This window comes from Gekko japonicus, unplaced genomic scaffold (assembly GCF_001447785.1).
Source record: "Gekko japonicus isolate JY-2015 unplaced genomic scaffold, Gekko_japonicus_V1.1 scaffold54, whole genome shotgun sequence".
Lineage (NCBI taxonomy): Eukaryota > Metazoa > Chordata > Lepidosauria > Squamata > Gekkonidae > Gekko > Gekko japonicus.
The window spans coordinates 1,301,421-1,316,560 of record NW_015167058.1 but is presented as its reverse complement, the minus strand read 5'-3'; the positions used below and the strand labels follow the sequence as shown (position 1 = coordinate 1,316,560).

The following is a 15,140-nucleotide window of genomic DNA, read 5'->3' as shown; positions in this document are numbered from 1 at the left end:
GATCAATAATCCTTAGAGCAGACCCTTTAAGTAGGCCAACAGTATTACCCCAGAAAAAGTCGAGATAATAGCGACTTGCCGAAGGCTATGCTAGTTCCAACAACAACCAACGTGTAAATGTTCCAGTGTGTTGAACGATTCGCACAACTAACTTCCAAATGAAATTCATTGCTTCCCAATGGTACTCAGAGCTCATCCCGTCTTGGATTCGATACCAACTGTATTTTGTTGTGAGCATTCACTCTGGAATGAAAGGGAAGCTGAGTCAAAGCTGCTGACATTCTGTCCTCTAGAGCTTATTTCTCGAATGTGTAAGGAACTAAGAGGGCGTTAATTGTTGATAAACACTCTCATAAGGCCCCTAGTGTTTTCTACCTTGGTAGTTGAGCTTGAATATCAATTTGAATAAAGTTTTGCACTTTTGAACATGTACTTAGCTGTTGACTAAACTGCATGGTTCCAGTTATCAAGCAAGCTGGTCTACAATAGGGCGTGAGCTGATTAGGAGCTAAACAGGAGGCAGTAGAATCGTACCTTGTTTGGTGTGATGAAATACCTTGAAATGGCACTGTCTCTATGGCATTCCACTGCTTTACTTCACTTTGCCTATCAAAAAACTGCAGTCTTTTTGGACCAGTTACAGCTTTCCTTTTTTTTTTAATATAAATATTTTAATGGATTTTAACATAGTTTACATTCCATAGACGTTGTTAACATATATTATCTTAGTTTTTACATGATTAGCATTCCATAACATTGTTAACATATACTGTAGAGTCTCATACATCTAACCTCTTCATCCATTAATATACCCATCTTTTATTAAATACGTTTTTATTTTTATTTTCCAACATCAAGCTTAGATTGTCTATTTGTGCTAAATCTAGCACTTTCACCACTAATTCTTCCCTCGTCAGTATCATATCTGATTTCCACTTTTGGGCCAGTAATAGCCGTGCGGCGGTTATTATATAAACCAGTATATATCTGTCCTGCTGACTATACTCCTTAGGTAACATATTTAATAAGTATATTTCTGGTTCTAACACTAAGTTCTTCTCCATTATTTCTTGAATTAGTTTCCGCACCATTTCCCAAAAACCCTGAGTTTTATTACAGGACCACCACATGTGGTAAAAAGACCCTGTATTGGTCTTACATTTCCAACATTGCGTAGAATAGCCCGAGTAACATTTAGCTATTTTTTCTGGCGACCAATGCCATCGATGAAACATTTTATACACATTTTCTTTGTAAGCTGTGGCTCTCATATATTTGACTGATTCCCACGTCTTAGTCCACATATCTAACTCTATCTTCTTCCCTATATCTTTTTCCCATTTAACCATTACTCCTTTCACTTCATTGTCCTTCTCAAAATCTGCCAGTAAAAAATTATACATTTTTTGTATCAGTTTATCATTAGAGGACAACCAAACTTTATCTAACTCATTAGTTTTATCCTCGAAGCCTCTAACTATATCCTTATTATACCTATCTTGCACCATTATCCTCTCCCACCAAGAAAGTATATTGTCTCTTAGCAGCTTCTCTTCTATTATTAATTTATTTTCTCTATTTAACAGCGTCTAGTATGTTAATTTCTTGTTAGTTGTCATTAAAGCTGGTTTAATATACGCTTCCAGGGGAGAAACCCACCTTGGTATTTTCCTATAAATTTTTTCTTTGATCTTATTCCATACTTTATTTAATGCGTCTCTTAACCAGTGTCTCCTAAAATTTGTATGCATTTTATCCTTACTGTACCATGTGTATGCGTGCCACCCCATGTTCAAATCGTGATCCTCCAGTGATAATAGCCTCTGCTGTCCAGGGTGACCCACTCTTTAATCCAGACTATGGCAGCCGCTTGGTAATACAGATACCAGTTAGGCATATTTAACCCTCCTCTCTCCTTTCTATCTTGCATTGTCTTCTATTTTATTCTGGCCTTTTTGTGTTGCCAGATAAATTGTCTCGTGACTTTATTTAATCCTTCGAAGAAATTCATCTTTTTTAATACTGGGATACTTTGAGCTAAGAACAACACCCTTGGCAATATGTTCATCTTAATTAGGGCAATTCTCCCCATCAGAGACAGAGACAGCTTTCCTAATGGACTCAGCAAGGTCGGTCTTGAACAGTTTTATGGCTGGCAAAACACTGGAACAGAGACCAGTCTTCAGTATAAAGCAACTAATATCCCCTTTACCTTGCAAAATTATCCTAGAGCAGGTATCTTCTACAACATTTAAAATGATTACATTAGACATCCTTGTGTCTTTTATGACCCCTTTATAAAAATAATACTTGGGCCATTTTCCTCCTCATGCAATCCAACAAATTGTTCTGCAGACGCAGCAAGGTTAAAGAGTTTGCTCAACTTAGCATGAAAGTTTAAAGCTGAAACATGTCAAGAGACTGGCAGTAAAACCAAAGATCTGTGTTGCAATAAAGAGAGCCATAGCAGGCTGCATCTCTTTTTATTACTTTCAACTGTGTTAGACTGGGCATCGCATTTTAGTAAAGAAAGCGTGGGAGAGAGAATGCAAAAGAGTAGGGTAACTCTTAAATGTCATCACTAGAAAACTATTGCTGCAAACAGTCAAGAGCAGTGTTCCCTCTAAGCTGAGTTAGTGTGAGCTAGCTCACAGTTTTTTAGCCTCCGGCTCACACATTTTTGTCTTAGCTCAGGAAGGAAGGCTCCAGAGCAAACTAATTTATGTGGCAGCCAAATCACTCGCTCACAACTTTAATGCCAGTAGCTCACAAAGTAGAATTTTTGCTTACAGGACTCCACAGCTTAGAGGGAACATTGGTCAAAAGGTAATTATAGACACAGAACAGGAAGTAGAGCCCAATGCTGACAAAGTTGGCCACTATTTTCAGAAACACACCTAGAATCACTATAACTTTCATTCTGCAGTGCTTAGATACTTCACATGGGGTACTGCTGGGCAATACACCTGAAGTGATCTAGAATGTTGTAAAATGAGATGGATATAACTCTGTTGAAAGCATTTCTCATTTAAGATTGTTTACTCCATATTCTAAAGGTGTGGAAATTTCTGTATGAACTTAGATCATTTGTACTGCAACTAGGGTTGCCAGACCCCTGCCGGGGAAGGGGGAACCCCCACTTTTGTGGGATGCTTCCCCACCGCTGGCTAGCGGGGTGAAATCCTGCCCCCAACTGGCCCGAAAGGTGATGTGATGACATCACGTTGCCAACATCACACTAGTTTTTGGACAAAACTCTATGGTAAAATCCGCCACAAACCTAGAGTTTTGCCCAAAAACTGGAGCATCACCCCTTGACATCGGCGATGTGATGACATCACTTCCAGGTGACATCATCACACCACATGCGTGCTTTGAACACATAGCAGAAGATCCTGGAAAGGACCAAGGTCCCCCCCACTGGCTGCCAGGTAGGACATGGCAACCCTTTCCCCCCACTGGCTGCCAGGTAGGACGTGGCAACCCTAACTGCAACTACCTCATCTAAAGCAGTCTTGGGATACTTCAGCAATGTACCCATTATGAACTGGGCCTGTCCGAAACCGCATCACTTCATGGTAGGAATATCTGTATGTGCTGTATCCATACATATCCTAAGACCTGGTAGGGCGCTTTCACACACTTTCAATCCACTTTGCAACTGGATTTTACTGTGTGAAATGGCAAAATCCACTTGTAAACAGTCACTGAACTGGACTGAAATGGCATTATTTAGCCTGTGTGAAGGCACCCCAGCTTGTGAAGGGTGATGGTTGCCAACATGAGCTGAAGTCACCAGTTGTTGAGCAGCCTCAGGCACATCAGTATCTCTTGGTTTCAGCTCCCTACTTCAGTCCCATTTCTACTATGTTAATACAAAAGGTCTGAGATCCAGCCTACTGTAGTGGTTATAGTATCAGAATAGAATCTGGGAGGCCTAGGTTTGAATCCCCACTCTGCCATGGAAGCTATCTGGGTGACCCTGGGCCAATCTCTCTGTCTCAGCCTAACCTACCTTTCAAGTTGTTGTGAGGATAAAATGTAGGAGAGGGTGAACTGTTGCAAGCGGCACTGGGTCCCATTTGGGGAGAAAAGTGAAGTATAAATATATAAATAAATGTAGTCCCCGCTATGTAGAGCAGCTGTAAGAATTAGCCCTTCAATGGTGTTATGAAATGCTACGTGTCATTATTCCACTTTTAACATATAAACTGGCCTTTTGTGCACAGGGGTTTTTTTTGTATCTGTGTGAACAGCCTGGGCTCTGACATATATACACTTGGAGAAATAGTTAGCATGTACTTGGCAGTTCACAAATACAGCTAGCAGAAGTTCCAGAAGCGTGGAAGCACTTTTCTAAGATACCAGAACATGGGAAGTGGGTATGTCCAAGGACAGTCAAGGCTACTTTTATATGGGGGGAAAAGGACCATGAGGGAGGAAAAAACCTAAGTCATTTGTGGATTGCAGCCAAGTTGCCCCTGTCATATTGGCAGCCTTCTTGAAAGCTTGACTATTAGGAGTGATTTTCCCCCCCAGGTCTAATATTGCTATCTTTATTTACTCAATAGAACATTATTAGAAACTTTCTGGGTCTCAGGTCAATTAGATTTATTTCCTGTGCTGAAATTTTAAAACCATATAGTTCTCAGTGGCACTGATAGGGAATTAGTGAGTTGAGTTGTACCAGCCGAAGAGCAGAGTATCAAAAAGGAGAGCTAGGTCCCTAGCACTGAATAAAAACTGCCAGTGGACATTACAAGCAAATGAAAAAGTAGAACTGTTATCTGGAAAAACATATCTGGCAATGTTCTAGCTGTCACTTTTATAACTGGCATATGGTTGTTGTTTTTTAACACAGAGCAATTTCACCCATCCTTAAACTGAAGTTTTAAAACAGATGTTAGTTATTGGAAGTACTATGAATTTTAGGAACCAAATTTGGTCTCACATTGGTGAAACACTACAGAGTAAACGACTTAAAACTACTTGTATCATTCCTTTCCTTTTATCCAATAAAAGCTCTATGATATATTGGTTTTGAGCAGTGGGTAGTTGATGTTTATCACTTATCACCCAACAGACAAAAGGAATAAAAACATTTTGCAAGTGGTAGAGCTCTTTTTGGATCCCTGTCAGAAAGTAAAAAGGTAACCACACGTCATAGGAACAGAGGAGGGAAGAAATTTTGGAGGTGGAATACCAAAACATTGGGATGAACAGGTGCCGCATGCTCTAAAGGCAGAGCTTCAGTGATTGATTTGATTTTACATGATTTCTTACCACCAAAGCAAATGCTGCATGAAAGCCCAGGGCCTGGATAACATCCAGGTTAACATCAAGAGCCAACAGTTTCTCAAAGACAGTCTTAAACCACATTAACCTATAAGAGTCTTCTTTCAGGAGTGCCAGGTAGCCCTTGCTGCTCAAGTATGACTTGATGAACAGTCTAAACACTTGTAACCAAGCCCTTGCCTCAAGGGAAGATTGGCCTAGTTCTGAATGGAGAGCCACACTAGCCACACAGCGAGGGATATTTAATAATTTTCTCAGAAAATATAAAAGAAGATGGTTAATGTTTTCATTTACTAAGACAATCCTTATGGCTACTCCATAAAGGATAATAGGAATGACTTTTAGGTTAAAGACCTGAACAGAACACGGAATATAGTTCCCACCTCCATTAAAAAAAAAAAGTTTAATATGTGTTGGTACAGGTTTTTGCTTTTCTCCTTATCAGTGACCAATGAGGCCCCCATTTTAGGTTAGATGTGAAAAGGATTCCCAAATATGAAAACTCCTTCACTTGCTGAATTTCTTCCCCATTCAGGGTCCATCTGAACACTGAAGGATTCCTTTTTTGGAGAAAACAACTACTTTAGTTTTCTGGTAGTTTATTTTCATGCCTTCTTTAATACAACATTCTGAGAAAATTTTTAATGATCTCTGCAGACCAACTCTTGTCCGAGAGAGCAGAGCAGTGTCATCAGTGTAAAGCATTAATGGAATACTGTAATTGGCCAGATGGGGTGGATGACAAAACTCATTAAAGGAAGTCAAAATATCATTCATATATAGGTTGCATGAAAAAGGGGCCCAAAGACAGGCCTGTCTAACCCCTTTATTGAGGTTATTGTATTATAGGGTTACCAGCCCCCAGGTCCACTGTTTTGGGGGGCTTTGATCTGCCACTGGCCACCTGGCTGGTGGGGGAAACCCAGCCCCAAACAGGGGCATCATTGCGTGACATCCCCAATGCGATAACATCGCTTCCAGGTGATGTCATTGCGCCAGGGACACTGCACTGCGACACTCTGGTTTTGGGGCAAACTATATGGTTTTGAAGCAAAAAAAAACAACCCATAGAGTTTTGCCCCAAAACTGGAGTGTCGCACATGTTGGGCTAGGGTTGCCAAGTGTATCTTTGCCAGGAGCCGGGGGCTCCCGGCTGGCGTCCTGTGCGTGCGCACGCACGTCACCCGGAAGTGACGGGAGGACGCCAGGCACGCTGGGGGCGGGGCCACGGCCATACAAGGGAAAAACATAGAGTTTTCCCTTGTATGACCGTGGCCTCTCCCCCAGCGTGCCCAGCATGCCCACGTCACTTCCTGGTGACGCGCATGCCGGGGTGGGGTTCCCCCCGGGGCCCGATTCCGCGGCGGTGGAAATCAGGCCTCCAAAGCGGGGCTTTACCCACCACCTGCCCCCACTTGGCAGCCCTATGTCGGGGACATTGTTTGTGATGTCCCACCCACTCTTGGGAGGCCCCCCAAATCCCCCCACCATGACGGCAAGGGGACCTGGCAACCCTATTGTATTATTCTTATCACAGTGATTAGGGGCAGTGGTGGGGGCAGCATCAAGCATCCAGAGTGTAACTTTGCTGTTCCAGTGTATGGTTCCATAGCCACGTAACTCCCTTTTCCAGCCCAGCCCAACCCCCTTCTTAACTAGGCTGAGCCCATGGTAGCTGGCTAGTCAGGGTTCTATATACCTATCTGCCACCCAACACACAGTCAGAATGCACCCTAGAGGGAGCCTCTCTGTTCATGAGGCCAACACAGAGCTATGGGAGCTCCAATTACTGGACAATTTTGAAAGTGTTTGCTGCTGAGGCCTTTATCTCCCCATTGCATATAGACCTTTGTCCAAGTCTACAAAATAAGGCCTAGCAGTTATAGTCTATATTACAAGTGGCACAGCAAAGTGGTGGGGGGAGAGAATCAGCCATGTTCTGCCGCACAGCTCGACTTAACTCACAGTTGCCATAACAATGTGAGCAAAAGACTGTCAGACTCAGATCATCAGGCCCTTTTGTTGGCACTCAGGAAACAACCTAGATAAAGGGCAGGAAAACCTTTTGGTCCTAATGACCAAAACCCACAATGCCTATCTGTGAAGATTTTGGTGGGTTGGCAAAAGCGGGGAGGGGAGAGTCAAGGACTGTACTTGACCAGATATACTGGGAGCAAGTTGAGCCCCAGAGCTGCCACCAGTACCTCAGGGGCTCACCTCAGTCCCTTGGATAGAGATGCAGCCTTGAGTGCAGAGCAGACTTGGCTGGGATGCTTCTGTGCCTGTATGCTGGAGGTTGCCTAGCCCTGGCCTAGATCATGGAGTTACAGGGTAAGAACGTGAGGGAATTGTCTGTATAACAAAAAATGAGGAAGGAACTCTCCTCCCTGCTCTCTGCCTCACAGAAAAGGGAAAAGGGCGAACAGTATGCTAAACAGCAACAATGCAAAGCTGCAATAAAACTCAAATCAGCAGACAAATGAAAAACAAATGCTTGACCATCCATGAAGGTCACTGGGTGGCCTTAGGGTCTCTCTCTGAATCTAATTTATCCTCACATGGTTGCTGTGAGATCCCGTAAAGGAGGGGAGAACCATTTATGCTATAGTGACCTCTCTGGAGGATGAGAAGGATAAGCTGTGACAGATAGGAACTGCTATGCTACAAAAATGCTCCTAAAGTAGTTTTCTGTGCATTTATAAATGTGTTCTCTAAAACACAGACATTGTTCTCTGCGTGTGTGTGTCCCGACGGACAATGTTTGTTAGGAATTTCACTATTTGTGTTTTCCAGATGCACAGATGAGGTTGGCAATTTGAGGTTTGTCCGCAACCAACCAATGGTCCCATGGCTGAGACATGAGCGTTTTCTTTCCCTGTAGGCCCAGACAGATTGTATACCAGCTCTCAGCAGAGTGCCAGCTGATTGCTAGAAATGTGCCACCTAAATCCGTTAACAACTTTTTCTTTTTACCTTCAGGATTACCAAGCCTCAAAGAGACATATGTACACCAAATATTTGGGTTCAGTTCAATCATCACAAAGGCACCCCATTGTTCGTAGGGCACTGCTATGTATGCTTGCAGTTATTTTTCACATTCTCTCTTCCCTGAGTACGTTTTGGCTGCAGTCTTTGCGCCACTTCCTCTGGAGCAGTCCCAATAACGTCTGTGGGAATATCTCTGGAAAGGTGGTTTAAGGATTATATCCTTCTTATTTTGAAATATGGATTTACCATATTTATGATGGTATGGTTCATACAGATTTCCTGGATTGATGAAAATATGGCCCACACCCCTGGACTGGAAAAGGTATAGGGAGTTTGATATTTATGACTAAAACAAAGACTCCCATTGAATTAGACTGATATGAAGTTAAAAACAGCATGCAATTTTGTTTCTACTACTGCACGTTTTGCTTTACGCAAACATAGCACAAAATGTTTTCCCCATCTGAAATCCTATGGGAAAAGAGGCATTTATTGCATGCAGTTGTTTGGCTTCTTAAAATGTGAGCTCTGTTCATTCGAAAGATCTTGCTTTTATCCTTTAAGAAGGATGGCCAACTGAGTAGTTCAGCAGTGATGCTCTCACTGGACCATTGCCATTGACCATGCCACTGACCATGCCAACACTCCTGAACTAACAGGCTTGTGCCACCATTGTTAAGGGCCAACTCATGGGGGCATGTAGCAATCTTCACTGACTGCTTTTGTCAGCCAAGATGGAATGCATGAGCAGTGAAGAAGTGAATACGTGCCTAGATCATGATTTAGCATGATAATGCACTCCCTTTAAAAAGAGCGTTTGCAAGTGTACTCTGTTATGCCTGTAAAATGGTAGTGGCTAAGTTGCCAGTGGCCACCAACTTACTACTGTCTCAGCCTTCACCTCCCTCCTCCTTCTGCAATATGGGGATGATAATACTGGCACGCTTTATAGATTGCTGAAGTAACAGAAACTGCTTTCGACTTTCCAAAGCACTGTATAAATGCTACATATCATTATCAATTGCTGACTGTGTAATCACGTGGACATGTACACCAGCCCAACTGCATGTCTTAGGCCCAAGAGAGAGAGCAGCCGCTAGCATGCATGTCCCGTTGGGCATAACAAGTCCTTGTGCTGCTTTCCCCCCTCCTGAGCTGGTATAGCAGGACTGTTGTGACATGCAGCTGTCTGCAATTAATTCTGTTGCCTTCTATCTCTTCCACCTGCACACCCATTAAAAATACATATGTAAAGGTTCTGGGGTTAATATCAGAGGAGCCCTTCATCTTCCATTTCCTTATTTTTTGTTTGCTTTCATCCCATTATCTCTCTTTAAAAGAGAGCCCTTCATGTTCCATTTCCTTATTTTTTGTTTGCTTTCATACATTTGTTAAAATAGTTCCAAGGAAACCTGATATTCCTGGTACGAATGTGCAACAGGAAGTCCATAGGACTGAAGACTTAAGGGGGCTTTTGTACTACTTCTCCAGTCCATACACACTTCTAAGAAAGAGATGCCAGAAACTGATGCTCTCTGACCTGTATATCAAATGTGCAGATGCAAAGCAGCGGGCATTGTGTTGAGATGGAAAAGCACTCTGCACATGTTCTCATTCTTCTATTATTTTATATTCTGCAGAGCTGAATTCAGGTCCCAAGGCTGAAATTAAGCCTTCCTATATGAATGAAGCCACCGTGGAATCACAGTGGACTGTGCAATGTAGTCTTAGCTTCCAGAAAGTATTTGATAAAGTGTGTGTGCACATGAAAGCTCATACCTTGAATAAACCTTTGTTGGTCTTAAAGGTGCCATTGGACTCTAAATTTCTTGTATCTGTAGTATGCGTGTCTTGTGTTGCCTTTTCCAGGAGGATTCTGCAAACTTGTGGTTGCAAGCTAAAAGTGCAAACCGCTGTTGTGCATCATTATTCCACTCCATATAGGTGCCTATAAATATATGATGTGGCAGCAGTCAGAGTCACCTTGTTCTGACATGCTTTATGAAGATATGGGACCTTTTTCAAAGTTGCCAAATATGCCAAGGCTGACCTCCATCCTTTCCCTCAGGAAGCCTGAAAAAATCTGCTAAGCAAGGAAAAAGAGTGCGACGGCAGAAAGGCCACTTAAATTACTCCTCTTCTTTCTCCCTCCATGTTCCACTGAACAATATCTGTTCTTTACAACCTGGTGTTGTTCAAAGAATTCTTCAGGATGGTGGTGGCGGCGGCATGTGTCATATCTTCCATAACTAAGGAAGCATGCTCCAGTTACTTATTATTTGGTACCAACAGTAAGGGTGATCAGAGACCTTTACCAAAGAACCAGCACATTTTTTATTTGGAACAAGACCAATAAAATCTTTTTCAGGCTGTTTGACAATTTAATGTAAGAGTATTTGTGTAAGGCCTAACTTGTCCAAGAGCACTGCAGAATCATTACTATTATTATTATTTCTTCTTGTACCATTCCTTCATATGATCTACACAATACTTAGTTTCTGCAGCTCGAAGTTAGAAATATGTTGTTACCATTAGCAGGAAGGTAGGTGAAAAGCTGGCACTGGCTTCTCTTTCTCTTTCCATTGCAGACATAGAAATTAACCTGGACGGGACTCGTAATTCTCTGATTGCGGAATGGTGGTACCTCGATCACCAATGATGTCTGAAAGAAAATGTATGGTTATGGTTAAAATAAAAAGATGTATCAACATCATGAAAACTGACTTACACAGAAGACCTCTGTGTAACCATATTCACACACGAGTGTGAGGAAGTCACTTGAAAGCTTGGCAAAAATATTTTCTGTACACTTAATGGTGAGACATGAAGTAAACATTTGTGTATTTTTTTCACCATGTCTCTCTGAGATAACTTGCAAGTGATTGTTTGGGGGCTGGGAAAAATGGGAGACATTTGAGGGGAGACTAGAGACGCTTAGCCCTCCTCCTTCTGCCCACCCTGTTTCCCTGTCAGTGCCTTCCTTACATTTTCTTGGCAGCATGTTCCTACAAGACCCTTTCCCAATCACAACTTGCAGGTATTTTAAAAGAACGAACAACGAAAAGTACATTTTTCATGCCTCGTCTCTGATATGTGTTGTTGATGGATGCTGTATGTATGTTCTTCGGCAATTTACCCAAGTAAAAATAAAATTTCATATCAAGCATTCCCAAGTTTAACATTTCTATAGAGAGATCTCCCCAGATACTCTGAGAAACATTTTATGGTTTAGAAAAGGTGTTGCTTTTGAGTCCTTGTTTTCAATACCTACAAACCCTCACTTCCAGTATTTACCTCAATCACACAACCTGACACGCTTTATGAAGATATGGGACCTTTTTCAAAGTTCAATACCTACAAACCCTCACTTCCAGTATTTACCTCAATCGCACAACATTCTCATCTCTTGGATGTATATGGAACTTTCCAAAGAAAGAAGAAACGTTCTCCTTCCTTGCCACTTTTTATGTAAAATATTTATGTCTCTCTGTTTAATAAAACATATTCAAAGGGGCTTACAACAACATTTTAAAAATTTCAGGTGGACACTAGGTTGTAGCCAGACCCCAGGATTTGCTTCATTCTCCCTTCACATAGGCTTTGGCTAATTTTGCACTAGAGCTGCCTCAATGTTGCATCGCCGTTTGCCCCGATTAAATTGGTCAATTTCACACCCGAAGCCGCGGGGCTGCATTTGACCCACGGCTTCGCCCGATTTCCTCCGCAGTTTCGTGATCCTCAAAAAACAGGATCATCAAACTGCGGGGGAAACCGCAGTAGTATCGGGGCAAACGGCGGCGCAACATTAAGGCAGCTCTAGTGCGAAATCAGCTTCTTCTTACAGCTATACTCTGCCAATAGTCACTGACGCACAGATTCAGAGTGGCTTTAAATGTTACCAAAGCAGAGCAAGTATAGTAATGACTTTGCTTTCCACATGTTATGGTACTTTAAAATGAGCTTGTGAATTTCCAAAGCATGTGATTAAAAGTAGAAATGTATAAGTACTCTTATATTTTCCCCTATAGTTTGTACTATTTTTTTTTAATGTCGATTAAAGAACAATCAGTACCTACACTGTCTGGGTCAAACCTACATGTTTATATATGTACCAGTACACTGACCTTAGGTGTTTGATATCTAAGGAATATGAAAACCAGGGCCAAGGGAGGGATGATAGAACAGAAAAGAAACACAATAATAATTTCCCATCTCTCCCAGTCCCACCCCGAAAGATATAGTTAAAAAAACAACTAGTTACTGCCCTGTTAACAAGGCAAAAAATGCAGACCAGCTTTACTGAAAATACAAAAGCACAACAATAACATTTAAATGTAACGGATGAGCCTACTCCCAAGTAGGAGTGTGCGCTTGTGTGAATTGGCCCCAAGAGCCTTCACTTGAAATACGAGGCTGGGCTTTATTTAAAGACTAACGTATCCTGGAATTTCTTTTTAAAATAGGGAATAAACACAAAAGCTTAGTAAAATATCTGTTACATTTAAATGTAACAGATACTTTACTGTGATTTTGTGTTTACTCCCTTTGTTTAAAAAGAAATTCCAGGATACGTTAGTCTTTAAATAAAGCCCAGCCTCGTATTTCAAGTGAAGGCTCTTGGGGCCAATTCACACAAGCGCACACTCCTACTTGGGAGTAGGCCCATTTAATTTAGTGAGGCTGCCTTCTGAGTAAATATGCCTAGGACTGAGCTGCAAATACCTCACAGCTGAATTAACAAACCTGAGCACAAAACGTGAAGAGAACTTAAAATGTTTGATGCCAGTTCTGTTTAGAGCAGTGGACTGCTTTAAATTTAGCTCTGTTGTTGAGAGAAATATAATGCACTGAGCAGAAGTTGGAACTGCTTCCATTGAAAACATTTGTGTTTAACAAGTCAGATGATATGAAAGTAGTGATGTTTAATCCAGCTTTTTCACACATACAAGTAACCACAGCAACTGAGTGATGAACAGGCATGCATGAAGGCCTTTACTGAGAACCCAAGGTGGGAAGGATATACTTACTGGCTTACACAGCTCTTTGTCAGTTTTGGCTTCCATTTCCCACACATGATGACCATCTAAAATATAAGAAGATACAAAGACGTGTCTAATTCTCTTCCCTTATGATCCCTCCATAGATTTTGAAAATGGGAAGTAAATGACAATTTTCAGACATCCCATAAAAAAACATACAAAGCCATTAGGCCACTGGTCAACCAGCTCAGTGTTGTTTGGCAGAGAAAGTCTCATCACCTGCTAGACTTTTAACTGACATTGCCAGATACTGATTGTGGGACTATCTGCATTCAGAGCAAGATTATCCTACAACTGAATTTCTTCATAAGACGTTAAAAAGGAGCTCTCATTCCTGTCACATTTTCAATTAGTCACCCAGGCTGAACCTGTTAAATGTTTCAAGCGATTTACAAGAAATATGAATGTCCATTCGAAGGGAAAATGGGAATGGCTCCGTTGCTGGAATTTTGAGCAGGGTAAAGACCAGACCCATCTGTTGGTTCTACTTCCACGCCCAGAGATCTGTTAGACAAGCTTATCCGCTTCTACGTCTGTCAGGCCTGCAGGTGCCAGCCTGTTGCTGCACACAAGTTTTGCCTACCCAGCATTTGGAATTCCAGCAAAGGCACCTGCAGTAGGAAACCTGATGTCATCCATTTTGTATATTTATTACCATGCTGGGATGTATTAATGCAAATATTTCTTATTTTAAACCTCTTGCCACATCACTGTTTGCATTTTTAAGCCTCTCTTCAAGCACCAGTGAATGGCCTTTTTCTTCTCTTTTCACTTTCATGTCCAGGATAACAGTGACTCATTTTAAGCTGTCTGGTTTACTATAAATATCTGTAACCAACATGCTTCTTACAAAAGAAACCCCATTGCAAAATGCAGATTATTGTGCACAGCCAGCCCCTACAGGTTGTTTTCCGGTTAAAACAACTGGGGTACCTGCAGAACTTATGGGGGAGGATCTCATGCACTCTCTCTCCCTTGGCAGTGTTTGCAGGCTCTTCCTTACTCTCCTAGCCACCTTCATTGTCTGTTTCTCCCCAAGCAGCCTCTGTCACACCCTGCTGTTTCCTTCCCCTGTCTTCAGCTTTCCCTTCTTACATTTCTGCTCCTCCCCTCTCCAGCTTTACTCTTTCTCCTTCCTACTTGGGAACCTTTTACAATTCTGCCTCTTTTCCCCTCACCCACACTGACACTAACCAGCACTTGGATCCAGCAGTCCCCCAAATACCTACCAAGATTTCGAAATGTAGCCCCACAAGATCTCAGGGGCACAATTTTCTTAAAGAAGCAGACAATGCTTCAATGATTTAAGGGTTTTTCTAACCCCCAATGTATTTGTCTTTTACATTTCATATTTTTCTGCACATGGGCCTTCCCCCTGCCTGTCCCTGGCCTCACAGTATAGAATCCTTGATCCACATTTTATGGCCTGGTTCAGAGTTAGATATAATGATGTTTATTTGTACTCTACAGAAACTCACATAGTACAGATGCTGGTATGATTTTTTTTCAGATTCTCCTAATGTTAATCTTTTATGGTAACCATCTAGAGGGCATCACCATGTTCTCTTATCATTATCTTGTCTGAGTGCCACAGAGGATACAACTGGGCAGGTTTGCATACTGTCCACTGAAGGGATTCCTGTGATAGTACTTCAGTGGCATAGATCAGAACCAGTGCTGCAGCTTCCGGTTTATGGCGACACGCTGAGCAGACTCATCTCCCGGACCTCTCAGGGATGAAATCTGCACACCAGCAGAAAGGGGGGGGCGACATCTCCCTCTCGCTCTCCCCCCCAGAGCCTGTTTGAAAGGCTCCTA

At 42.1% G+C, this 15,140-nt stretch overlaps 1 protein-coding gene across 2 annotated transcripts in view; it reads right to left on the bottom strand.

Annotated features, from left to right (window-relative positions):
• The window catches only part of NFATC1 (nuclear factor of activated T-cells, cytoplasmic, calcineurin-dependent 1), a 214,503-nt gene that overhangs the window by 68,465 nt on the left and 130,898 nt on the right, over positions 1–15,140 (bottom strand). For both annotated transcript variants that reach the window (XM_015412488.1, XM_015412489.1), the window contains exons 7-8: positions 13,311–13,366; positions 10,813–10,945 (exon numbers count right to left, since the gene is read on the bottom strand). In XM_015412488.1, coding sequence (XP_015267974.1) covers positions 10,813–10,945; positions 13,311–13,366 — 189 coding nt within the window. The remainder of the gene's footprint in view (positions 1–10,812; positions 10,946–13,310; positions 13,367–15,140) is intronic.